The sequence below is a fragment of the Nannobrachium achirus genome, assembly GCF_963921795.1.
Source record: "Nannobrachium achirus genome assembly, chromosome: 19".
Taxonomy (NCBI): domain Eukaryota; kingdom Metazoa; phylum Chordata; class Actinopteri; order Myctophiformes; family Myctophidae; genus Nannobrachium; species Nannobrachium achirus.
Window position 1 is genome coordinate 5,673,558 of NC_137826.1, and position 25,454 is coordinate 5,699,011.

Here is a 25,454-nt window from a genome sequence, read left to right on the forward strand (position 1 = left end):
GAATGATCTCCATCATTCTCCATCCATCCATCCATCTTGGCCCTCTGCCCTTCCATCAAGACAACCTTATGTCCAACAAGATGGCAGCTTATATCAACCTACAGTGTTGAGGAAATGCCATGTCAAACAACTGAAGCAAGGCAGGTGAACTGAGGCTACACACACTCACGCACGCACGCACGCACGCACGCACGCACACACGCACGCACACACGCACGCACGCACACACGCACACACCATATTCATTCCTCTCTCCCTATCTCGCTGCTGCTGCTGCTGCTGCTGCTGCTGCTGCTCTCTTTCAATGTTTAAATTCAATTAGTTTCACTGGGCATGGAGAAACGTATCCTATAGCTTTTAGATCTGCTACTTTGGCTGCGTTTGAATTTGAATCCTGAAGAGTGACAGTTTTGGACATTATGAGGTTTCCAACCGACAGAGACGATATACAGAAGCATCCAGAAGTACAGTACATTTATACAACTCAGCATTCTAAATAAAAAATACCGTAGCAGATTAAGAGGTAAAAAAAAAAAGACTTGTCTCTTAAAGACCTGAAAAAGTCTTCTAGATCCTAACAGTTTTCTGAAAAACCTATGTTTGTCTGTCAGTGGTTCTCAAAATTGTTCATGTCATTGTATAGAATTGTATTTGACCACGGCCCGCCATCTGAAAATATTTTGTTCCAGGGACCAAGAGAAAGAAGGATTTGTGTTACAAATGTCTGCTTTAAAAATATATACATTCAAAGAGTTGCACACATTTTCAAGATTTTTCAAAAATAGCAGATCTACGAGCTGGTATATCTGCTATTTTGTATGAAAGCATGAAAGCATGAAATAATGGTTAAAGTGGTGAGAAAGATATTCGTACCCGGTCTAAATGGGTTAAGCCATTATACTTCATCATACGATAAATGGCAAAAATATCCACACACTCATTTCACTGTTTGACCATTTTGAAAGCATTTATCCATTGCGATATCTAAAACATGCACCTAATGCATTTTATTTGATTTCACTATGCCTTCCAATTATTTGACGTTCTTTTTCCTCTCTTCTCTTCTATATTCTTTCTTTCTTGATCCATTAAAACTCTTCCCAGAGCTGCGAATGTTGAGGACTTGCACAAAGAAAGAACTTCTTTCACACTCTAACCGTGTGATGTCAATGTGACAATAAAGAAGAGGTACTCAGATTTAGTTTTACTTATAAGTAAAAGGTAGCAACACAATTTGTACTACAAAGTAAGATTTCAAATAATTGTAGTGTAGTAAAATAAAAAGTTCGATATTTGCCTCTGAGAGATGTAGTGGTTGTCGGGTGAAAACCTTGTATGTCCAAAACCGTTCGTTTGGAATTTATCATTTAAAAAACGATTTAAACTAGTGAAAACAGCCGATCTACAAGCACACAACTCCTCGTGGTGCGAGGCGCTGTGTCCTTGTAGATTGTCTGTTTTCACTACTTTTGTGCGGCGGCCTTGTATGATGAAGAAGGGCTTTACTTTGCGAAAGAACGTACACATTTGAAACTTGGAGATACAAGGTTTCCAGTCGACAACGACGATAAATAAAATTACCTCAAAACTGTACTTGAGTAACTACTTGAATAAAGGTATACTTTGCACTCCTCATAATAGGAATGAATATCTGGCAAAAAGTTCATTTGGTTCCATTTGTACACTGTCAAGAGTTAAGGGGAGACCTTGGAAATTGAACGTTTATAAAACACTGCTACGGAGAACATATCGCTTTTGGTACCAGAACAGCGCAACTAGCGGCCAAATATAGGAACTTTTAGTTCCGGGTTTGTTTCATGATAAATCCGGACAACTGGGCCCCTGATCCAACCATCCAATCGTCATTGTCGGGTGGAAACCTTGTCTGTCCAAAACCGTTCCTTTCGTATTTATCATTTTAAAAATGATATAAACGAGTGAAATCAGCCGATCTACAAGCACACAACGCGGTGCGAGGCGTTGTGTGCTTGTAGATCAGCTGTTTTCACTACTTTTGTGCGAAGGCCTTTTATGATGAAGCAGTGCTTTACTTTGCAAAAAGAATTACAAATTTGAAACTTGGAGATACAAGGTTTCTGCCCGACAGTGACGCAATCTTCCTCCCTCCCCCTCTCTCTCTCTCTCTCTCACTCACTCTCTCTCTCTCTCTCTCTCTCTCTCTCTCTCTCTCTCTCCCTCCCTCCCTCCCTGAGGGGATGAATAACGTGCAGGGTCTAGGTGTTGGAAGTGGGCAGAGCATCAGGGCATGGTGTGGCGCCGGGGGCCACCGGGTCCAGGGTAGCAGCTGTCCCCATCATGCCTGTCACGGCCCGTCTCCTCCACGGCTAACTATTATCCTGCAGGCGCTGCCAGCGTGGGGGCCACCTCTGATGATGTCATCATCAGCAGACAAGGCCGTGAGGGTTTCGAGGCCGCGCGTGTATGCGCTCTGATGACTGTGGGGTCCTCCTGTGTGTGTGTGTGTGTGTGTGTGTGTGTGTGTGTGTGTGTGTGTGTGTGTGTGTGTGTGTGTGTGTGTGTGTGTGTGTGCGCGCGTGCGTGCCTGCTTGTGTGCGTGTGAGCACAGAAGTGCATGCTTCAGCTATAGAATGTGTAAGGTGCCTAAATGCCTCCAGAAGTGTAATATAGGTCACATACTATGCACACATGACACACACACACACGTACGTACACGCGCGCACACGCACACGCACACACACACACACACACACACACACACACACACACACACGCACACACACACACACACACACACACACACACACACACACACACACACACACACAGCAGCAGCAGCATTACCATAACGAACCCCTTTCCACAACACATTTGCCACACCAGGGCCTCAGCGCATCAGAGCGTAGCAAGCTAATGGCCAACCCTGTCAGCCACCAGCGCGCACGGCACGCCGCGGCGCGGCCCACACGAAAGCGGCTGTTCGTCGCCGCACACGACTTTACTCAGCTTCCCCCCGACATCCACCATGGATGTCAACGAGAGCGGAGCCCCGCCCCGGAGGAACAGGGGTGTCGCACCACATTCTGGCCCAATTAGACTGGCAACGTATTATTACGCATTGTTTTGTGCTTTAACTATTGAAAAATAGCAGATATACAAGCTCACAGCGCGGCACCGAGTGCCGCGCTGCGAGCTTGTAGTCGTGAAAAGTCTGTAATCGTGAAAAGTCTTTGAATATTTCAAATCCTTCAAATGTTTCTACGTCAGTGGTGCTCAAACTTTTTCATGTGAAAAATAATATGTATTTGGCCCACGGACTCCCATCTCAAAATATTTTGTTCCAGGGACCCCCCCCCCCCCCCCCCCCCCAGAAGCAAAATATGAGTTACAAATGTTCGCTTAAAAAATACATAATATTCAAAGATTTGCACACATTTTCACGACTTTTCAAAAATAGCAGATCTACAAGCTCGCAGCGCAGCACTCGGTGCCGCACTGTGAGCTTGTAGATCTAATATTTTTCAATAGCTAAAGTTTAAAATAATTAAGGCCCCTCTACCTTGTGCCCCAGTAACTCAGTCCCACTCCCCCCGCCCCCCCCCCCCCCCCCTCCTTGTGAGTTGTGACGCCCCTGTGGAAGAAAGTGTCCTGCGGTGAGGAAAGTGCCGCTCCTTCACGCTCAACAGATTGTCGGGAACGCTTCGCGTGTGGTTCTCTCGCCCCGCGCGGCGGCGGAGGAGGATGGTGTTTTGACGCTTCGGTTGTTTCGGGGTTTGCCGTCGCCCTGATTGGCTGGGGCCGCTGCGATGAACGCCACTGCGCCAACTGTTTCCACCATAGATGATTAATTATGAGTCACTCCAGCTGTACTCTGCAAATTGGAGGATATGTTTGCAGGTGGTGGGAAGTAACTAAGTACCTTTACTCAAGTACTGTACTCAAGTACAATGTTGAGGTATAGTTTTACTAGGCCAATTTCAAATTTTCAGTACTTTTACTTCTCCACTACATCTCAGAGTCAAATATTGAAGCCTACTTTTACTCCATTACAAGCAGACTATATGCAAACTTTAGTTACTATTGTTACTTTGTAGATTTGTATTATTATTATTACAAAATACACTAACCACTTCAGCCCTATATATACTGTATATATTGTGGGCATTAGAAAATAGCAGATCTACAAGCTCACAATGCATCGCGATACAACACATTGTGAGCTTGTAGATCGGCTATTTAGAAAATATGTTTTACACATTTTTTAACTTGTGAAATGGGACATTCTGTAACATGAGTAGGCCTCTACTTTTGCTTCTGGTGCTTTAAGTATATTTTGATGCCGATACTTTTGCACCGTGTAGGCCTACTTCTACTTGTAACTTGTTACTTGTAGATATACAAACTCACAGCGTGGCACCGTGGCATAGCGTAGAAATCCTTCTAAGGTTTTTTTTTCAAAAAAACCTTAGAAGGATTTTGAAGACACTTATGGAATCGGGTCAAAATATTCAAAGACTTTGACAAAATAATGTTCACGATTTTCAAAAAAATAGCAGATCTACAAGCTTGCGTGTGAGCTTGTAGATCTGCTATTTTTCAATAGTTAAAGAGGTGGTGCCATAGTTTTGTACTTTTTCTGTTTTTCATGTGTCTAGGAGGTTGAAAGTACTTCATTAGACCCCCTGGTGTGGTTTTTATGAGCAACTATGTATTCTCTTGGTATTTGTTTGTTTTCTCTTGGAGGCTGCCACCTTGTGGTCAAAAGTGTCAGTTAAAAAACACACATACTTATTACATCACAGAATCAACTCCTCCCCTAATTACCATTCACCCAACACTGTGGGGTGTGGCTAACTACAGCTGGGTCACCACCCACCATGCATACTTAATGAACTGGGGGTGTGGCCACATAAAAACCCAATTTTAACTCTTTCTGTATACTTTTTTTGGAAAAAATCTTCCTCCTAGTATAATCATAATAGTAGATAATCATGTTTTATAGAGGGGAAAATCATGGCACCCCATCTTTACGTAAATTTTGATGCAGATACTTGTACTGTGTACTTTTACTTGTAACATGAGTATATCCTCATTGCGGTATTGATACTATAATTCAGTACTTCTTCCACCGCTGGTCTGTTTCCACATGATTAACCCATTTAGGCCTGGAATTATTTTATACTTTAGCTATTGAAAAATAGCAGATCTACAAGCTCGCAGCGTACCACACTGCAAGCTTGTAGATCTGGTATTTTTGAAGTCATGAAAATGTGTGTAAATCTTTGAATATATGTATTTTTTAAGCAAACATTTGTAACTAAAATTTTGCTTCTGGGCGGTGGTCCCTGGTTTGTGGCCAAATACATATCATTTTGGGGGTCCTTGACATGAAAAGGTTTGAGCACCACTGACTAAATAGAAACATGTGTTTTTTCAAAAAACCTTAGAAGGATTTAGAAGACACTCATGGAATCGAGTAAAAATATTCAAAGACTTTGACAAATGTTCACGATTTCCCCAAAATAGCAGATCTACAAGCTCACAGCGCGGCACTCGGTGCCGCGCTGTGAGCTTGTATATCTGCAATTTTTTCAATAGTTAAAGCATACAATATAATGTGTAATTATGAGTCACTCGAGCTATACTCCACAAATTGGCGAACACGTTTGAGCGCCAGAGGCGTCTCCACGTTGACCAACAGAGAGCAGGTGAACAGTATGGGAAGGAAGGGCTGCCAGAATCTCAGATTCATGGTTTGCCAGGAGAGGCTACAGTGTCAGTTTAACTGCCAGAGTGTGAAAATGGAGCCGAGAGGCTGCAGAGAAAGTAGGCTAAGTCCACATGTGTGAATCCCTGTCAAACCAATCTCTTGCCCTTGCCGCAAGAGCTGCCGTCGAGAGGTTGCTTTTGAGCAAGGCACTCACACTCACACACACACCATACCATATCGTCGTTGTCAGGTGAAAACCTTGTATGTCCAAAACCGTTTGTTTTGTATGTATCGTTTTAAAAATGATCTAAACTAGTGAAAACAGCCGATCTACAAGCACACAACGCCTCGCACCGCGAGGCGTTGTGTGCTTGTAGATCTGCTGTTTTCACTACTTTTGTGCAACTGCCTTGTATGATGAAGCAGGGCTTTACTTTGCGAAAGAACGTTTGAAACTTGGAGATACGAGGTTTCTGCCCGACAAGGAATATTCATGCATTCAAAATGACCTCCCTTGCAGGGAGAGACCAGCACAGAGGCCAAACGGTCAGGGGGACAGAGACAAGTTGAAACCATAGACGGTAAAATAAATATGGATGTTGGAAAGCCATTGGTTTCTATGCTGCGCAAATGAGGCTTTTTTGGCCGTTGTATGGGTGCCGCCATCATTGTAGAAATCAACGTTCATTGGTAGAAATGATACCATCTCGAATGCTATTGGCTGCCAACGGTCACGTGCAAGCGCAGGGATACATGGGACATCGTCTTGAGCTTGCCGAAAATAAAGCACACAAAGAAGAATCATCACGAGCCTATGATCACAAGCCCCTCCTACAGCATACCCTGCTATAACATCAAATATAACATAAATTTGACCATATTTTCACAAAACGCATATCATGGTGGTTGAAACGAGGCTTTAAACTAGCGACAGGAACCATGAAGTATTCATGACAATGTTTATTAAGGTAAGGAAATCAAATGTAAAAGTTCGGGGGAAATGAATGGAATCCTATGGAGAACATGTTGCTTCTGGTGCCAGAACAGCGCAAGTAGCGGCCAATCATAGGAACTTTCAGTTCTGTGTTTGCTTCATTTTAAATCGGGACAACTACACCCCTGGTTGAAATAAAGGGGTGGCGAAGAGAAGATGAGCAAAGTCAAGCTGGGAAGCAGACAGACAGACAGACAGACAGACAGACAGACAGACAGAGAGACAGAGAGACAGAGGATGCGTGACAGTGCAGCGAAGCAGACAAAGGCAACCAATAGCGCTGTGCCACTGCTCCTTGCCCTCGACACCCAAGGCGAAATGGAGTGGAGAATGAGGAGAGGAGAGGAGAGGAGAGGAGAGGAGAGGAGAGGAGAGGAGAGGAGAGGAGAGGAGAGGAGACTGACAGCGGAGGAAGAAGTGAGTGGTGCAGTGGTGGAAAAAGTACTCACATATTTTATTTAAGTAAAAGTATCAATGCTGCAATGAAGATGTACTCTGTTACAAGTAAACGTCCGGAATTCAAAATATACTCAAATAAAAGTATGAAAGTACTGGCATAGATAAAGTACTTAAAGTACCAAAAGTAAAAGTACGACATTTTTGAAAATAGCACAAGCTCACAACGCATTGCGCTGTGATGCGTTGTGAGCATGTAGATCGGCTATTTTCAAACAGTCTAGGTATAAAATAGGTGTAAAAAGTGGTTTATGTATGTTTTATAATATTATCATTTATATCTGCAAAGTAACTTAGTAACTAAAGTTTTCAAATAAATGTAGTGGAGTAAAAGTACAATATTTCGAACTGAGATGTAGTGGAATAGAAGTATAAATGTTGTAAATTGGATATACCCAAGTAAAGTACAAATCACTCAAAAGTGTACTTAAGTACAGTACTTGAGTAAATGTACTTAGTTACTTTACACCACTGTATAAGTGAAATGGAAGAAAGGGGGGATGGAGAGAGGGCAGGAGGAGGAGGAGGAGAGAGAGAGAGAGAGAGAGAGAGAGAGAGAGAGAGAGAGAGAGAGAGAGAGAGAGAGAGAGAGGGGGAGAGTGGGGGAGTCCAAGGAAAGGAGGAGAGTGAGGTAAAAGGTGAGCGAGCCATGAAGCAAGAGGCTGGCAGAAAAACAAGAGACTGTCACTGACTACATTTGTTCCACTGGGGTGACTTCAACCTTTAACAAACTCTCCCTGCTCGCTCGCACGCAGCCTGTGTGTGTGTGCGTGCATGTGTGCGCGCACACGCGTGCATATCCGTGCGTGACAGTGCAGCGCGTGCGTTCCTGTCCGACGTATATGCTGCTTGCCCTCTTAACGAGCTGAACATTTGTCAACAAAGGAGGCAGGAAGTGCCTGTTGTTTGTCAGTAAGCAGGAGGAGCTCCCCAGAGAGGACTTTACAGGCACACAGTGTGCAGCAGAGATCTAGTCTACAGCATGGCTGCTTGTTATAGAGCTGGAGGACTTCAGGGGGAACAGGCCATGTCAAGAAGCCCTCGGCTCATCATATACAACTACCACCTGCAAAGGGGGGAAATGTCCCTGGTGACATGTGGGGGTCCACACACACACGCGCGCGCATGCGCACGCACGCACGCACGCACGCACGCACGCACGCACGCACGCACGCACGCACGCTCACACACACACGTTTGTATTACTTGACCACCATACTGGTCCTCGCCCTACTTTTTACTGATCTTTTACTGAATAAAAATAAACTGAAACTGAAACTTGTGAGGACATCATTTTATGAATGCCATTCTTCATTTTTTGGGGCATTTTTAACTGTAAGCCTAGAGCCGAAAAATAAGAGACTATTTGTAATATTGCATTACACTCTGACACACATATGTATATGTCTGAATCTTGTTATATGCTCTAATTCCAACCACTAAACTTAACCTCTATGGCTAATCATATAATCCTCTCCCCAACCGGAATCTTTTTCTAATTGTGTATCTCCAAGAAAATATATATAACAACCATAACCGTTTGCTCTTATGAGGTCCTCACAACTTCTATTTTGCATATCGTCACTGTCGGGCAGAAACCTCGTATCTCCAAGTTTCAAATTTGTATGTTTTTTCATAAATTAAAGTCCTACTTCATCATACAAAAGTGTCACACAAAAGTAGTGAAAACAGCTGATCTACAAGCACACAACGCCTCGCGGTGTGAGGCGTTGTGTGCTTGTAGATCAGCTATTTTCACTATTTTAAATAGTTTTTAAGATAATAACCAAAAAAAAGGAAGGTTTTGGACATACAAGGTTTCCACCCGACAATGATGATATTCCAATGTACTTGTGGGGACATTTGGTCCTCGCAAGCACACACACACACACACACACACACACACACACACACACACACACACACACACACACACACACACACACACACACACACACACCTCTGAATTATTATACTAGGCTATACAGTTACATTACGATTGTAAGTCTTGTACGGGTGGCATTGAATGTGTTCAAAGCATTTTTGCTTTCATTTACTTTTGTCTGCATGAAAGTGTAATAGCTTTGAGAAAGAATATATACAGTACATAACATGACCCATACCTTTGGTTGGATTATAGGATGTGTGTGCCAGGTTGTTATACAGTACTTTATCTGTAAATATTGCAGCGGGGGCATAACCTCACAATAACTACACAGCGCCTGCCACTATACTTAGCAGTGTAATGGCTGGCTACCTGGGCAGCCTTGCCACCACTCTCTTTATCCCCGATAACACAGTCATCAGGGTCAATCCATTCTGCTGTCCGCCCACACCACCGCCATAAGATATACTGTAACACAAATAAATCAGTCCGTCCACGCTGTAGGATAAACTATATGAAATACAATATAGCCAATGTTGAGTTCTGATTCGTATCAACAGTAAGCCATGTTGCTTATTGATGATGATGTCACTGAAGGGCATGGTAAAGTGCCCAATTGCCTATAGCTACTTAACAAGCTCTCTAATCACACTCAGGTGTTGCTGATGTGAGAGGCACATCGTTTTTCTTTTTTACTGTTTGTGAGGCAGACTGGTGCTCTATGCTTTATAGTATAGGACTTAGCAACAGAGAATAAATACCCTTTATGTTGAACACTAAAGGAAGTGTTTGGACATCAGTTATTGGACACGTCACACGTCTGAACTTAGATCTTGAGTGTTGGCAACCAGTAGTGCCAAGTATAGGGACTTTGGGCACTACATTAAGTCGAAAAGGCAGACACAGAAAGACAGGACAGAAAACCACTACAGAAGCCACACTGCAATATTCATATGGTTTGTTCATTCCAAACTGCAAAGACAATAAATACACCTCAAAACTGGAATTATCGACTGGACATTCATCTGTTTATATACTGCGTTCTACTGCATAGGATCACTCCCATGCTACCTGTGAAGTAATGTGCAAGGACAACGGTGGAAATTGCCATTACATCAACGAAACAAAAACAAGCTGTTTCACTGGGTGTATAAGAGCAGAGCTCTTAGCGTATATGCTCTTGACTGTATTTCTTCTCTGTTTTCCCATTGCTATCCACAGGACATTTCGTCCGATCATAAAGGCACAACGTATTAACCAACCATGGATCTAAAATGTAGAGCTTTAGGCATGCCATACATATGCGTACATTTAACTCAAATCCATAATGGCCAACGCCAACGGATCTCTCTGTGGGGTTGACTAGAAAAGAACGCTTTTGCAGACATTTTATATGCACAAAAAAAAACAGATTTCACATCTTATCACAAAGTATGTAAGAATGACCTCACTAATGTTAACAGCACGCTGTGCATGACAGCCTATTCAAGGGAACTCATTTACATTATGCCTAGTCTTCCCTGTGCCTTGAGGGGGGGAGCGGGAAACCTCCCCTGTGAGTATGATGTAAGCGCAAAGCGGGCTGCCGTGGGAACGTGGTCTGTACTCCCAGTATCTGCTCGAAAACAGATGGATCCGTGTATCGCAATTGTAAGAGAAGAGACAAGCTTGTTGCCGAGACCCATATCACACGGGTTAGGCTTGTTTCAAACCAAAGAAGACACTTGGGGGGGAGGGGGAGGGGGGGGGGGGGGGGGGGGGGGAGAAATCCCCCACCACGTTACCCCTGTTGGGAGAGCGAATCCCAACAATGCTGCATTGTTAGTGCTTAAAACCATTTGGACCGGGTACGCGTTATCGCGTATTATTATTATTTTATGCTTTAACTATTGAAAAATAGCAGATATACAAGCTCGCAGCGCGGCACCGAGTGCCGCGCTGTGAGCTTGTAGATCTGCTATTTTTGAAAATTCATGAAAATTTGAATTTTGACCCGATTCTATGAGTGTCTTTTGAATCCTTCTAAGGTTTTTTCTTTTTTTTTTTTAAACCTATGTTTCTATGTCAGCAATCTGGCTAGCCATTGTCAAAGAAAAGGTCCTTTTCACTTAACTGGAGCTCAGTTAGTCTGTTCTTGAGAGACTACCATGTCAGTGGTTCTCAAACCTTTTCATGTGAAGGACCCCCAAAACAGTGATGGCATACAGAGGGCATATTATAATCTATGATCCGCGGGCTATTCATGTGGCCAGTGCATAATGCCTATCAGATATGCTACTTTGAAAGGTTCACGAGGGCAGACGCTTTTTCAAAAAGATTTCTTCACAGCATACGGCGTATACCCGCGTGACAGGCAGAACACAGCACTGCCCCAAAATGATATGTATTTGGCCACGGTCCCCCTTCTCAAAATATTTAGTTCCATGGACCACCCGGAAGCAAAAATTGAGTTACAAACGTTCGCTTTAAAAATACATATACTCAAAGATTTACACATCATTTTCACGACTTTTTCAAAAATAGCAGATCTACAAGCTCGCAGCGCGGCACTCGGTGCCGCGCTGTGAGCTTGTATATCTGCTATTTTTCAATAGTTCTAGGCCCCAAATGGGTTAAACACGACAGCATGCCTTCACCCGGTTTACGCTCATTGTTGTGGCAGCGTAGGCAGCGATCTCCTTTTTGGTTCCCTTCCCAGCCACAGACAGCACACCTCAACCGTCTATACACGCCTGCTGAAATCTACCTTGGGCTTGTTGTGTTACGAGAATAGAAGAGAGAGAGAGCCCTCCACAATGACTGCCACTGCAGTACTTTCCCCATATTCTTCTGACTCCCAACTTCGTCTGTACTATGATAGGACCTCACTGCGGTAGCGCTGTATAGGAAGGAGGAGGGGACTGCATTATAGATGGCATGAGTTCTGTGGGTTGGCCAAGAAGAACCGCCTATGGCCCTCTCTATGCGTTTGTTTCGTATAGCTTTATAATGAGACTTGTTCAACGCTTGAACCATTATAATATGCAGCGCCAGTGCTTCTCAAACTTTTTTTCAAGGACCCCCCAGATCAGGCACATACACACGTAGACATCAAAGGGGGCTTGAGCCCCTGCCCCTTTTATCCATCTATAAAAAAGTGCCCTCTCCAGACGTGAATGTAGATTTACTATGGCGAAAGAAATGCAAATGCCCCTCTTTCCATGCCATACTTGAAGGCAGCATTCAAGAGAATTGCCTTGTCCAAACTCTCCTGGACATGAAAGCAGCATCTTATGTTGAAAGAATTGCCCTCTCTGTGTAGAAATCCATGCCGTTACGCCACATCTCCAGTATTGACTTGATAATGTTTAGTTTAGTGTGGTATATCAAGCACCGAAAATAGCTCACCTCCAAGCTCACAACGTGTTGCAGCGTGACGCGTTGTGAGCTTGGAGGTCAGCTATTTTCGATATTATCACCAAAAGGCCCTTTTAGAAACTTCAGCCCCTGCCTCTCTAACATTCTTTGCACGTCCCTGCCCATCTGAAACTGTGTTGTGCCAGAGACCCCAAGAAGAGAAGATATATGTATATAAAGCAGCAGTGGTTTGGCAAAAATCTCACGGACTAGACATAGTCTGTGTTTGTCTCTGTCCACAAGCTATACTGTAGTAGGCCTACACAAATAAGCCGCTCTGCAAGCAATACACACATTTGAGGTCATTGAGTATAGAGGCACAATAAAGTCAAATAAATAAGGGCAAGACAGATATCTTGCAGCAGCTGCAGGATGAAGTACATCCACGACCACAAGTGGGTCAAATATCATTTTGCAAATGATCCGTTGCATCCGGCCTGGCGTGGTAGAAAGGTCTGACACATCAGGATGGATTAGTATCTAGACAATGTTAGGCAACTTGTCAAGCAAAGCACTGAAACGTACATTTGATTGATCGCCTCAGGATTTGTATCGCTGTGCCCTATTTTGAAGCATTTCTTTCACGTGTCGTTGAAGTAAACGGCCTTGTGTGTCTTGCACGCTATTTTATGTGTTTCCTGTCTTTCATTGTACTCGTACCTGTCTCGTCTCTCCACCTTGTGATTATTATTAATTTGTGTCACCTGTGTCCAGTTTGCCCCAGCCAATCCCTGTGTTAATTGTCCTTGAGTTCATCTGTGACTTGTCAGTCCCTAGTGTATTTATACCCGTCAGTTTCCTCGAATATTTGCTAGACTGTTTGTCATTGTAACCTGATTTTTAGAGTTCTTGTCGCTGGTGGTTTTCACCTGCAAGTTCTTGTACCCATTCAGGCCGGGAACACATTACAGTACATGTACAGTATGTAATGTAGCAACATATTTGCTTTTGTAGGCTACTTTCTGATTTAGGCCTAACTAGGTTAGGCCTAGCTAGGTTAGGCCTAAATGGGTTAATGAACTCTTCTACATCAAGATTTTGTCTTCCTTGCATTTGCGTCCAACTAGAAAAACTACGGACAGTCTCACTGTCTTAACATTTGAGCGACCAATGATTTAAATTTTATCCCTCGCCCAGACCTACACCACAGCTCTCTTGAAACTGTATGGGTCGAGATAATTTTTGAACATGCTAAAAATATACTAATATGCGCTGTCTATAGACCCCCTGACCAGAATGACTTCTTTGAGCTGTTTGAAGAGAGCTTAGCAAAGGTGGACGGTATTGAGTACTACAGTTTGGGCGACTGGAATGTCGATGTTTTGCGTAAAGAAACACCCCTGTTCAAGTCCTTTAATGGGTTATGTAATCAATATGGCCTCACTCAGCTTGTTACCGTACCCACTAGGGTGACGGAGCACTCCCAAACCCTCATAGATCTCATTGTAACCACAGACAAATCCAAAGTCACCGCTAGCGGGGCTATTGTATGCGGTCTTAGTGATCATTACATGATCTACTGTACGCGTAAAATACACAAACCCAAGGCTAGTGGCCACAAAACAGTTGTAGCTAGAAGCCTCAAAAACTACTCCAGTGAGGCTTTAAATCACACTCTAGCGAATACAGACTTTTCCACTGAACTGCAGTGTACAAATGTCGAAGGAGCATGGTGTGGTTTTAAAACCAAATTGACCGATGCTCTAGACAACGTGGCCCCCTTGCAAACCACCAGGGTTAAAACCCGCCAAGAGCCATGGTATAACTCAGATATTACCGAATCAGCTAAACTCAGAGACAAAAAGTACGATGAAAAACGTAAGTGCTGCAAAAAGCTTAGAAAAAAATTCAACCATGACCTCCAAATCCAAATCAAATATCTCACTGCTCAGTGTAAGAAGCTCAGAAACCAGACAATCGCCCTAATTAGATCCGCCAAAAAAGACTACATCGACGTCAAAATTGACGAATACAAAAACAAACCACGAGACCTATGGAAGTTGCTTAACAACCAATTAGGCTTAAAACCTAAAACCATATGCCACAGCATAAACATCAAAACGGACGCCGCTCTCATTTCTGACAAATGTGAAGTGGCTACCCATCTTAACAAAACCTTTACCACCATGGCCCATTCACTGGTTGAAAGACTGGTCGCCCCATCTGGGAGGTATGGTGTAAAATTTGTTAAGAAATTCTACAATAAACTGGGCGTCAGAAAAGACAGTTTTAAACTTGCCACAGTGACAACTGATGAAGTGTTTAAAAAACTGAGCGCCCTACCTCAACACAAGGCCACTGGCCTTGATAAAATTCCAGCTAGATTTCTCAGAGATTCAGCCGCCACCATTGCACCGATCATTACCCACATAATTAACCTTTCCATCGAACAGGGTCATGTCCCACAGGACTTCAAACTAGCAAAAGTAACCCCCCTGCATAAAAAAGGTAGCAAACTAGACCCTGGAAACTACCGTCCCGTTTCCATTCTTAGCTCCATATCCAAAGTCATGGAGAAAATAGTCTACGAACAGATAGCAAAATATCTCGATGAGAATAATCTGATTTACGAGTTCCAATCTGGATTCAGAAAATCTCATTCCACTGACACATGCCTTCTGTATTTGACTGACCAAATCAAACGCGAAGCGGATGACGGCAAATATAGCGGCATGGTCATGATGGACCTCCAGAAGGCATTTGACACCGTAAATCATTCTATTCTGATTGAGAAACTAAAAGCCATCGGTCTTGACAGCGCAGCAGTGAGTTGGATGCAATCTTACCTGGTGGGGAGGGAACAGGTGGTGGAGATTAACGGTACCCTGTCCCCCCCCCTCCCAGTAAGCTGTGGTGTTCCTCAAGGTAGCATACTGGGACCTCTGTTGTTCCTAATATATGTGAACGACATGGCATCTGCTTGTGACTGCAACCTGTTCCTGTTCGCGGATGACTCGGCTCTCCTAGTCTCGGGCAAGGACCACTTGCAGGTTGAAAAGACACTTAACTCTGAACTAAGTAAGATCTGCACATGGCTTAATGACAACAAATTATCAATTCATCTGGGAAAAACTGAGTCCATCCTCTTTGGATCAAATCATAACCTCAAAAAAGTCGATAACTTCACAATCAAAGTGGGTGACAAGGTCATAACACAAAAAAACGAAATCTCTTACTTAGGATGTATCCTTGAAGCTAATCTTTCCAGTGAAAAGATGACTTCTAAAGTAATAAATAAAATCAACCAACGGACTCGTTTCCTACAGAGGATCGCCCCAATGGTCAATTTCAACACACTGAAGACCATAGCTGGTGCAATAATCCAGCCCCTCTTTGACTACGGAGTCCACGTATGGTATCGTGACGCCCCACAAGCCCTAAAAACTAAACTCCAAACAGCCCAAAATAAACTAATTAGGGTCCTACTTCACCTTCCCTATCAGACTCACCTCACCGCTACTCACCAGTTAAGAGTGGGGTGGCTCAGAGTAGATGACAGAGTACAGCAACTTGCAATGGGCCTGGTGTACAAGATACACTACACCACTATGATACCCAAGTACCTGTCAAAATACTTTATAAACATTAAGGATGTCCATAATTACAACACCAGAGGCAGCGCCACAGATCACTTTCAACCCAGAGTCAAAACCAACAAAGGGTCAAACTCCTTTTTCTGCTATACCACCAAAATGTGGAAAGCCTTACCGAAGGTCATAAAGGAGTGTGGATCACTAGCATCCTTTAAAATTGCCCTGAAGAATCACTTACAGGCAGCAGCCATTCGCAACTGGTAAAAAACTAACCTAGCCCAACCCTACCCTCCCCTGCCCCTTCTTTGTATATACTGTTTATTTAGACTTACTGTTTTCTTTTTTGTTTTTCTTTACATATCTACTGCATAGTACTGTGTTCTATTTGTCTGTCATTCAATGTTATATGAGATACTTCAATGGTTTCCAGTGGAAATAAGCTTAGTCTTTTCATGGATCTCCTTTTAGTAGACCTTGTACCAGTGAACTGTACCGTCATGAAACTGTACCTTTTCCTATGCAAACTTCTAATAAAGTCTTCAATCAATCAATCAATCAATCAAAAACCCAACTCCATTTCTATTAAGGGATTGTGTGTGTTCTGAGTTGATTGCAAAATGTGTAGCTGTCAAGCGGAAACCCTGTAATGCCATATTTCATGTTTGTTTTTTCTCAGATGAATGCAGCTATTTTATATCTTGTTATATGACAGCCAGTGTCACACAAAAGTGGAGAAAATACCCAATACCCAATCTAGATGCTTTGGTGGCGCAGTAATCTACAGCAGGGGTTTTCAAAGTGGGTGACGGGGCACCCCAGGGTGCCGCGACGGCAGTCCAGGGGTGCCGCGAGATCATTTGATAATATTTGGAATTTATTTGGACACTTGAAAAAATATTTAGTATCATTTTAAACTTGAAGTACAAAGTTATTTTCAGTCAGTTCTAACCAAAATGGCTATTATCTCAACGTTTTCCTCGCAACATAATCACTAAAATATCGTCACTGTCAGGCAGGAACCTCTGTCGCACAAAACGAGTGAAAACAGCCGATCTACAAGCACACAACGCCTCGCATCGCGAGGCGTTGTGTGCTTGTAGATCTGCTGTTTTCACTAGTTTAGTACATTTTATACAGTAGATCATAAATACAAAACGAACGGTTTTGGTTTCCACACGACAACGACTATATGCTATAAATATAAGGTGCTGGGAGTGAAAATTATAATGTAGGGGTGCCTTGGATTAAAAAAATATTCATGGGGTGCCCTGAGACAAAAAAGTTTGGGAACCCCTGATCTACAGATCCTCACTGTCAGGTGAGCCAGTAGGATACAACAGCAGTGACAACACGGACATTGGTGCATTGGTGTGGGGAGGATTCGATTGGCATTACGGCTAAATTGGGGAGAAAAAGGGGTACAAATCTGCAGTAGGCCTACAAGCACAATGTTCACTCTGTGGGTTTTTGAAAATATTTAATGGATGAAAAGCGTTAACAAGATGTTGTGACTAAATAATAACTACACCGGAACACGTGTTCTTTTTTATCGCCCGTTCCCTGAAAAGTAAGGGTTTTGGACATATTGTGCAGGCAATGAAATGCTTTGTCTGACGTTAGAATGTTAGAGCCGGAAGCCTTGCGGCGGTGCTGTTTTGGTGGAGATTTATCCTGTCATCCGGATGGAAGCTGGAGGTACTTCACTATGAAAACAAACAGTGTATTGCAAAAAAAAGGGGGAAAAAAGCCATGTCGCAATACGAAAGCCCATAAACGAAGAATGGGCTTGGCATTTCTTCATTTTGAACATAACTGCCAGAAGAAAAAAACACATTTTCTTTTTGTCTTCCTGAGAGCGCCACATCAGATGGGAACATGTGGAACAACACTGACTGCATGTGTTCACGTCATAAAATATCACCAGGACCATTATGAGAGCCATCGTTGTTATTACTGTATTTCCTTTCATCCCCGCTTTTGACTGTGACTCAAGCTGACAGAAGGGTGTGTGTGTGTGTGTGTGTGTGTGTGTGTGTGTGTGTGTGTGTGTGTGTGTGTGTGTGTGTGTGTGTGTGTGTGTGTGTGTGTGCAGGGGTGTCGCACCAAATTCTGGGCCCTGGGTACAAGGATTCACTCACATTTTGTGCTTTAACTATTGAAAAATAGCAGATATACAAGCTCACAGCGCGGCACTGCGAGCTTGTAGATCTGCTATTTTTGAAAAATCGCGAACATTTGTGCTAGTCTTTGAAGATTTCAAATCCTTCTTCTAAGGCTTTTTGAAAAAAATATGTTTCTATGTCAGTGGTGCTCATGTGAAGGACCCCCACAATGATATGTATTTGGCCACGGACCCCCATCTCAAAATAGTTCGTTCCAGGGACCCCCCCAGAAGCAAAATTTTAGTTACAAATCTTCGCTTAAAAAATACATGTATTCAAAGATTTGCTCACATTTTCACGACTTTTCAAAAATAGCAGATCTACAAGCTCGCAGCGCGACACTCGGTGCTGCGCTGTGAGCTTGTAGATCTGCTAATTTTCAATAGCTAAAGTATCAAATAATTAAGGCCCCTCCACCTTGGGCCCTAGTAACTCGGTCCCACTTTTTCCCCCCTTGTGACGCCCCTGTGTGTGTGTGTGTGTGTGTGTGTGTGTGCGTGTGTGTGTGTGTGTGTGTGTGTGTGTGTGTGTGTGTGTGTGTGTGTGTGTGTGTGTGTGTGTGGACAGGGAATTACTACTTTGTGGGGACCTCATGTCCCCACAAAGATAGTACAATCCTTGCACAATACCTTGTGGGTATTAATAGGTCCCCACAAGGTGTTTAGGGGTTAGGTTAAGGGTTAGGGTTAGGGTTAGGGTTAGGGTTCAAAATGAATGGAATGTCCCCACAAAGATAGTAGACTATGTGTAATGTCCCCACAAAGTAGCAATTGCAAACCTGTGCGTGTGTGTGTGTGTGTGTGTGTGTGTGTGTGTGTGTGTGTGTGTGTGTGTGTGTGTGTGTTTGTGTGTGTGTGTGTGTGTGTGTGTGTGTGTGTGTGTGTGTGTGTGTGTGTGTGTGTGTGTGTGTGTGTGTGTGTGTGTGTGTGTGTAGATGATGGAACAGTAAAGTGCATCGTAAAGCAGTGTGGGGTTGAGGCAATGATGATGGCCTCTTTTCACAGGGAGAAATGAGAGAGCGAGGCCTTGATTGACAGGGGAGGAGAGGAGTGCTGAAGGGAGGGGAGATGGGGAGGAGGAGAGGGGAGGAGGAGGAAACACTTCTGGGCGATCGATATATACAGCATGAACCATGTCCAATGTTTTCCTCTACAGTCTATAGAGAGACACCAGCGCAAAGCACATGATATGACTCTCTCTCTCTCTCTCTCTCTCTCTCTCTCTCTCTCTCTCTCTCTCTCTCTCTCTCTCTCTCTCTCTCTCTCTCTCTACCCGCCTACACTCCCATTCGACTCGCAAAATGCACAATTACTCGAACAACACAGACTGGACGAATTCCACTAACGACTCTCAATTAAATGTCACAATTTAGCCGTCGACGCGGAGACAGAGAGAGAGAGAGGCTTCAACTCGAGTCGGGAATAATTAGAATATCTCCGATCCGATCCAGTCCAACAGGGACGTGCTGGCCATTGGGAAAAGCGGGACAACTCCCGAACGGCCGGTTCATTCCCGGCCGGTCCAGGCCGGCCATTAGGAAAAAAATCTAAATACAATGTCGGCCTTCGTTCCATTTTGGGGGCTGGGCGGCCAACAAAGTAAATCGTCACTGTCGGGCAGAAACCTCGTATCTCCAAGTTTCAAATGTATACATTTTTTCGCAAAGCAAAGCCCTGCTTCGTCATACAAGGCTGTTGCACAAAAGTAGTGAAAACAGCAGATCTACAAGCACACAACGCCTCGCGGTGCGAGGCGTTGTGTGCTTGTAGATCGGCTGTTTTCACTAGTTTAAATCATTTTTAAAATGATGAATACAAAACAAACGGTTTTGGACATATAAGGTTTCCACCCGACAACGACGAAATATAACTAAAAAAAAAAAAAAAAAATGAGGGCCTCTCCAACTCTTTTTCCCGGGCTGAATCAGGGGCCCAGCACGTCCCTGCAGTCCAACACTGCGGCGGCCAAAGGAAAATGAGCATTGGCAGCGATGCTGACAAGCTGCTGTAAAAAAAAAAAAAAAGGAAAAGGAGGAAAAAAAGCATGCTTCAGTCCTGTCAGATGGGTGTTCTGAGCTGGAGGCTTATCTGCCAGGAGAGATGACAGTAGGGCTAGGCCACATGACTTCCAATCAATATCACCGTCACTTCAGATTGTTTGCCTCCACTGAAATTAAGGAAGGATTGTTGAAAGGAGAGTGAAAAGAGCTGATGTACAAGCTCACAAGGCGTTGCGTTGTGAGCTTGTAGATTGTCATTTTCTATTTATTTTTGTACACCACCATCGTACGATGAAGTAGGCTATAATAATCAATTTAGTCGATTATATAAACAAATATATTTATTTTCCCCGTGCCTATTCATTGATATAATAAGAAAGGTACAAGACAACTGTACAAAAATATATATGCAGTAGGCCTATATCCTGCTTCTCGATTATTCGATGATGATCTATATGAGCAAGATTTTTTTTTTTTTTTTTAAATAACTTTTATTTAGACATGCACATTACAAAACATCATATAAAAAGGATACATAAAAACCTCACACCAGATAATATACAAGGTACAAGGAGATGGGAAATATACACAGGCTACTGAGCAAGATCATAAATGGTATTGGCCTTTATATAGCACCTTTATCCAAGGTGCTTTACTTAGAAGTGTGAATTACATTCACCCATTCACACACCAATGGCAGAGGAAACCATGCAAGGCACCAACCAACCTGCTCACCGGGAGCAACTAGGGGTTCAGAGTCTTGCTCAAGGACAGTTCGACACTAACTCTGGGGGAGCCCGGGAACGAACTGGGAACCCTCCGTGTTCTAATGACGGTTGCTCTACCCCTGAGCCACTGCCGCCCCTATTGTTAGATAACAGCGTCCTGATATGGAACTCAACTGGCTCAGTTCCACAGACGTCACACAGGTCCTCCGTCCCCATGTGCTGGCTCACTGCCACTCAGCAAAACATGTGCTGGCATCACCCTGCAAGGATCTGGAGTCAACACCGCTGCAACAGTATATCGTCGTTGTCGGGTGGAAACCTCGTATCTCCAAGTTTCACATTTGTACGTTCTTTCTCAAAGTAAAGCCCTGCTTCATCATACAAGGCCGTCGCACAAAAGTAGTGAAAACAGCAGATCTACAAGCACACAACGCCTTGCGGTGCGAGGCGTTGTGTGCTTGTAGATCGGCTGTTTTCACTAGTTTAAATCATTTTTAAAATGATACATGCAAAACCAACGGTTTTGGACATACAAGGTTTCCACCCAACAACGGCGATATGCTACGTAATCCTTGATGTCCGGAAGAACCCTCTTATATCTCCACATCTCAACTAGTTTTATTCTTTTATTTTGGAAAAATTAATGCCCCACTCCGTCACACTATACAGTGTCATACAAAATTAGCCAAAGTAGCAGATCTACAAGCTCAAAACGAGTCACACTTTGAGCTTGTTGATCTTCTATTGTGTCTATTTTTGAATTTGAAAGTAACAACTTTGGACATCAACCCGACAGCAATGATATAGAGGGTATGCGTGTGACATCATACCCAGAAGTTATGCGGGAACGCCTACCGAGTGGCAAAAAAAACAGGCCATACATCCAAACCGAAAAGTCCTATCTGATTGCATTAAATAGCGTTAAACGATGTTAATCTCACTTTGCCACTCACTTTGCCACTCGATTTGCCATTCACTTTATGAATGCGCATACCGTCTATCCAGCATACTAACTATCAACTTGTAAAGCTGCCCCTTACATGTTCACTTTTTGTCTGTGTTCTACATCAGGGGTCTTCAACAGGGGGTCCGGGACACCTAGGCGGTCCTCAGAGTTACTACAGGGGGTCCTCCAAATCTTTGTGTGATAGAAACTTGTTTTTATCCCCCTTTTTCATATTAACCACTTGAACCCTAAGGTCCATATTCGGAGAACTTTAGCCAAAAATAGCCGTTCTACAAGCTCACAACGCCTTGTGAGCTTGTAGATCTGCTATTTTTTGGCAAAGAGCTTTGGAGGGGGAAAAGAGCAGACAAAGTACAGTGAAATGTCAAGTTTATTAAGTATTGACGGTTCAAGTGGTTAAATATCTGAAAACCCACATTAACATAATCCAAAATATACTGATGTTCGTGCTGTCAAACGATGAAACTATATGGAATCTATGAAAAGGTAGTGGGAGTCCCTGCTTCATCTTTCTCTCAACTAAGAGGTCCTTGGCCTGAAAAGGTTGAAGACCCCTGTTCTACATGGATTCATATCATTATGTAACTTATAAAGTAGCTATTTTAGTATGCTCAGCCTGTAGAGGTTATGGATGGGGCCAGTGGGGCCTGCAGGGTCCAGGGACAGCATGCAGGCCCATCGACAGAGACCAACGTGCATGGGGGTGAAATCACGCTCCACTCGTCACTCCTTGCGAGACTCATCATGACGGGTCCATTTGGTTTCATTTGTACACTCTCTGAGTTACATACCGGCAAGGGTCCATTTGGTTCCTAACTATCATTTAGCTGGGGACCCCCTGGAACTCCCTCAAGGACCCCTGGGGGTCCCTGAACCAATGCTATAGGCCCATCGCCATGGCTCCTCTTATATAATATGTCCTATAGTAGTTTGTTACTTTGTTTGTGTTCATGCCCAGCCGACTGCCCATCCTGGGTAGCACGGTGCATGGGGGCCTGAGAGATAATTGGCCCAGGGACCCCCACAAGTCTTAGTCCATCCCTGGTGCAGTAAAACCATCAGTGTTAATTTAACTTTTGAAATGGAACCACATGGAATGTTCCGGTCCAAATCCAATTTGATTCCATTTGTGTTCTCTTAAAATGAACACCACGGATTTTATTGTGTATTATTGAGGGCTCGCTGAAAGGCGAGACCAGTATGTTATACCAAATCTTTATAGGTCAAGTTTATACTACTAAAAACGACAGTACAAAGGCAGGGCCCTTAGCCAATGAGGAGCAGCGTTCTAAGTGACATCATCACCAACAAGTGCGAGTTGGCTCGAGACCAGTATTACGGTATATCAGTGTGTTATGCTATACTTTACGCCCCCTCTGTTATAGCAAATCTTTATATGTCAAGTTAATTCTCCTCAAAAAAATGACCGACAGTACAAAGGCTGGGCCCTTAGCCAATGAGGAGCAGCGTTCTAGGTGACATCATCACCAACAAGTGTGACCTGATATAAATAACAACAACACATTGTCTCGAGACCAGTATGTTATATCAGTGTGTTATACTTTACACCCCGCCCCCTCTGTTATACCGAATCTTTATAGGTCAAGTTTATTCTCCTCAAAAAAATTACCGACATTACAAAGGCAGGGCCCCCTTTAGCCAATGAGGGAGCAGCAAGCCCACACTGTTTCATAGGAACGGTATTTCTAGTAATAATAATAAATAAACGTATAACAATAATATACCGTAACATACAGTACATCATTTAAGTGGTAGAAAATGGGTATGGGACCACTGTATGTAAGTGTATATTTCTTCCTAATCCTTTTCGGACATGTAGGCCTAGCTAAGTAAAATATAATTATTTAGTTTGAATTGCTGTACAATTGTTGTACCACTTTGATTCCACACAGAGTGTAGCCTACTGTAGGCTACACAAGGTAAGGTAAGGTAAGGTGGTAAGGTAATGTAAGGTAAGGAGCCTTCATCCCACCCACATGGCTCACAAGAGGCTGTCTATTTAAGCATGGCTATAATACAGTATCCATCCATCCATCCATCCATCCTCTCTCTCTCTCTCTCTCTCTCTCTCTCTCTCTCTCTCTCTCTCTCTCTCTCTCTCTCTCTCTCTCTCTCTCTCGCTCTCTCTCTCTCTCTCTCACCCCTGCATGTCTCAGGAGTGAGGCGTGCAACAAACCAAGTGCGCCTTCTAGCGGCGACTTCAAGCGGTAGGGCGCACACGGGCGCGCCTGTGTGTGTGTGTGTGTAGGTGTGCGTGCGGTGCCAAGTTTCAACTCACGGTAGAAAACGTATTCCGTGTAGCTGGACCAGATCTTGTCCTCGGTGTGCTGGTTGACGTACGAGGCGGTGACCGAGGAGTTGCAGGCCGCCATGTGGAAGCCGCACTCGGACAGCATGTCAAAGGCGCGCTCCAGGTGCTTGAACTTCAGGTAGAAGCGGTTGGTGTAGCGCTCCGGCGTGCGGTCCGGGTCGCGGCTCTCGTTGAGCGTGTCGCCGAACACCTCCTTGGTGAGGGCCACGCGGCCGCACACCAGGATGCGCGGCACGCGGCGGAACCGCGCGTCCGACGACGTCTGGCTCGTCTCGCGGCCGCCCATGGTGCACGAGCCCCGGTAGCCCACGGTGATGAAGCCGCTCTTGCGGTCGGCGGGCACCAGGGAGGGCGGCGGGCACGGCACCAGCCCGCGGTGGAGGAGGTCGCCCTCGTGCGAGCCGTCCTCGTGGTCCGAGCCGCCCGGGAAGTACGGCTCGTCCGGGCTGGGCTTCAGGCTGTAGTCCGCCTCCCCTCCTCCTCCTCCCGCGGTCAGCAGCTTGACCAGCTCGGGCAGCTGGAAGTACTCCGCCTCCTTGCGCAGCCGGCCCCTCTCGGGGAAGTGGTCGGGGAGGACCACCTGCTTGTCCCGCAGGTAGTCGAGCACGTAGCGGAACAAGAAGCCGTCGCGGTCGATGAAGTAGCGACCCTTGGGGTCCCGCGCCAGGTCGTTGGTGGTGGTGGTCGTGGCCGGACAGGCGGCGTCCCTCTTGAAGAGGCGGCCCAGCAGGGAGCCGGGGCAGCTGACCAGCGTGCCGTGGCGGGTGTAGTAGACCTGGCCGCCCACGTTCAGCTCCACCACCTCCGGGAAGCTGTTCTGCTGAACGGCCGCGGTCCCCGCCGGGTCTTTGGGGTTGTTAGTAGTCCTACTGTTCCCACTCAGCGCCATGGTCTCCGTCATGGATAGATCCGGATCCTCCACACCCTTTTGATTTGTACCGACGATATTATTATTATAGAATGGACGATTTGAACGGGCTTATGGAGCGACGTGTCCAAAAGTTTCCTCCCTACCGTGCGTAAAGCAGTATCGAAGATTTAACACGTTTCATAGCACAGCACGGTGACGAGCCACACATTTTCTTTTTTTAATTTTTCGATTCTCGTCCCTCTCGGCCATTATCTCCTATAGCTAATATACCGGGGGTCCAATAATAACGATCTGCAGTCAGTCCACCGTCCACGGGTTCCTCTCCTCTCCAACCGTTAGAGAGCAGAAGTAAGATGGGGGACTTTGGAGAGAGAGAGAGAGAGAGAGAGAGAGAGAGAGAGAGAGAGAGAGAGAGAGAGAGAGAGCGAAAATAAATTAAAAA

General features: G+C 44.5%; 1 protein-coding gene across 7 annotated transcripts in view; it reads right to left on the bottom strand.

Annotated features, from left to right (window-relative positions):
- Positions 1-25,042, bottom strand: part of kctd16b (potassium channel tetramerization domain containing 16b) — a gene marked incomplete at both ends in the record, with an annotated part of 267,642 nt that extends 242,600 nt beyond the window's left edge. For all 7 annotated transcript variants that reach the window (XM_080749803.1, XM_080749802.1, XM_080749801.1 and 4 more), the window contains one exon: positions 24,109-25,042. In XM_080749803.1, coding sequence (XP_080605929.1) covers positions 24,109-25,042 — 934 coding nt within the window. The remainder of the gene's footprint in view (positions 1-24,108) is intronic.
- Between the last annotated feature and the right edge of the window lie 412 nt (positions 25,043-25,454).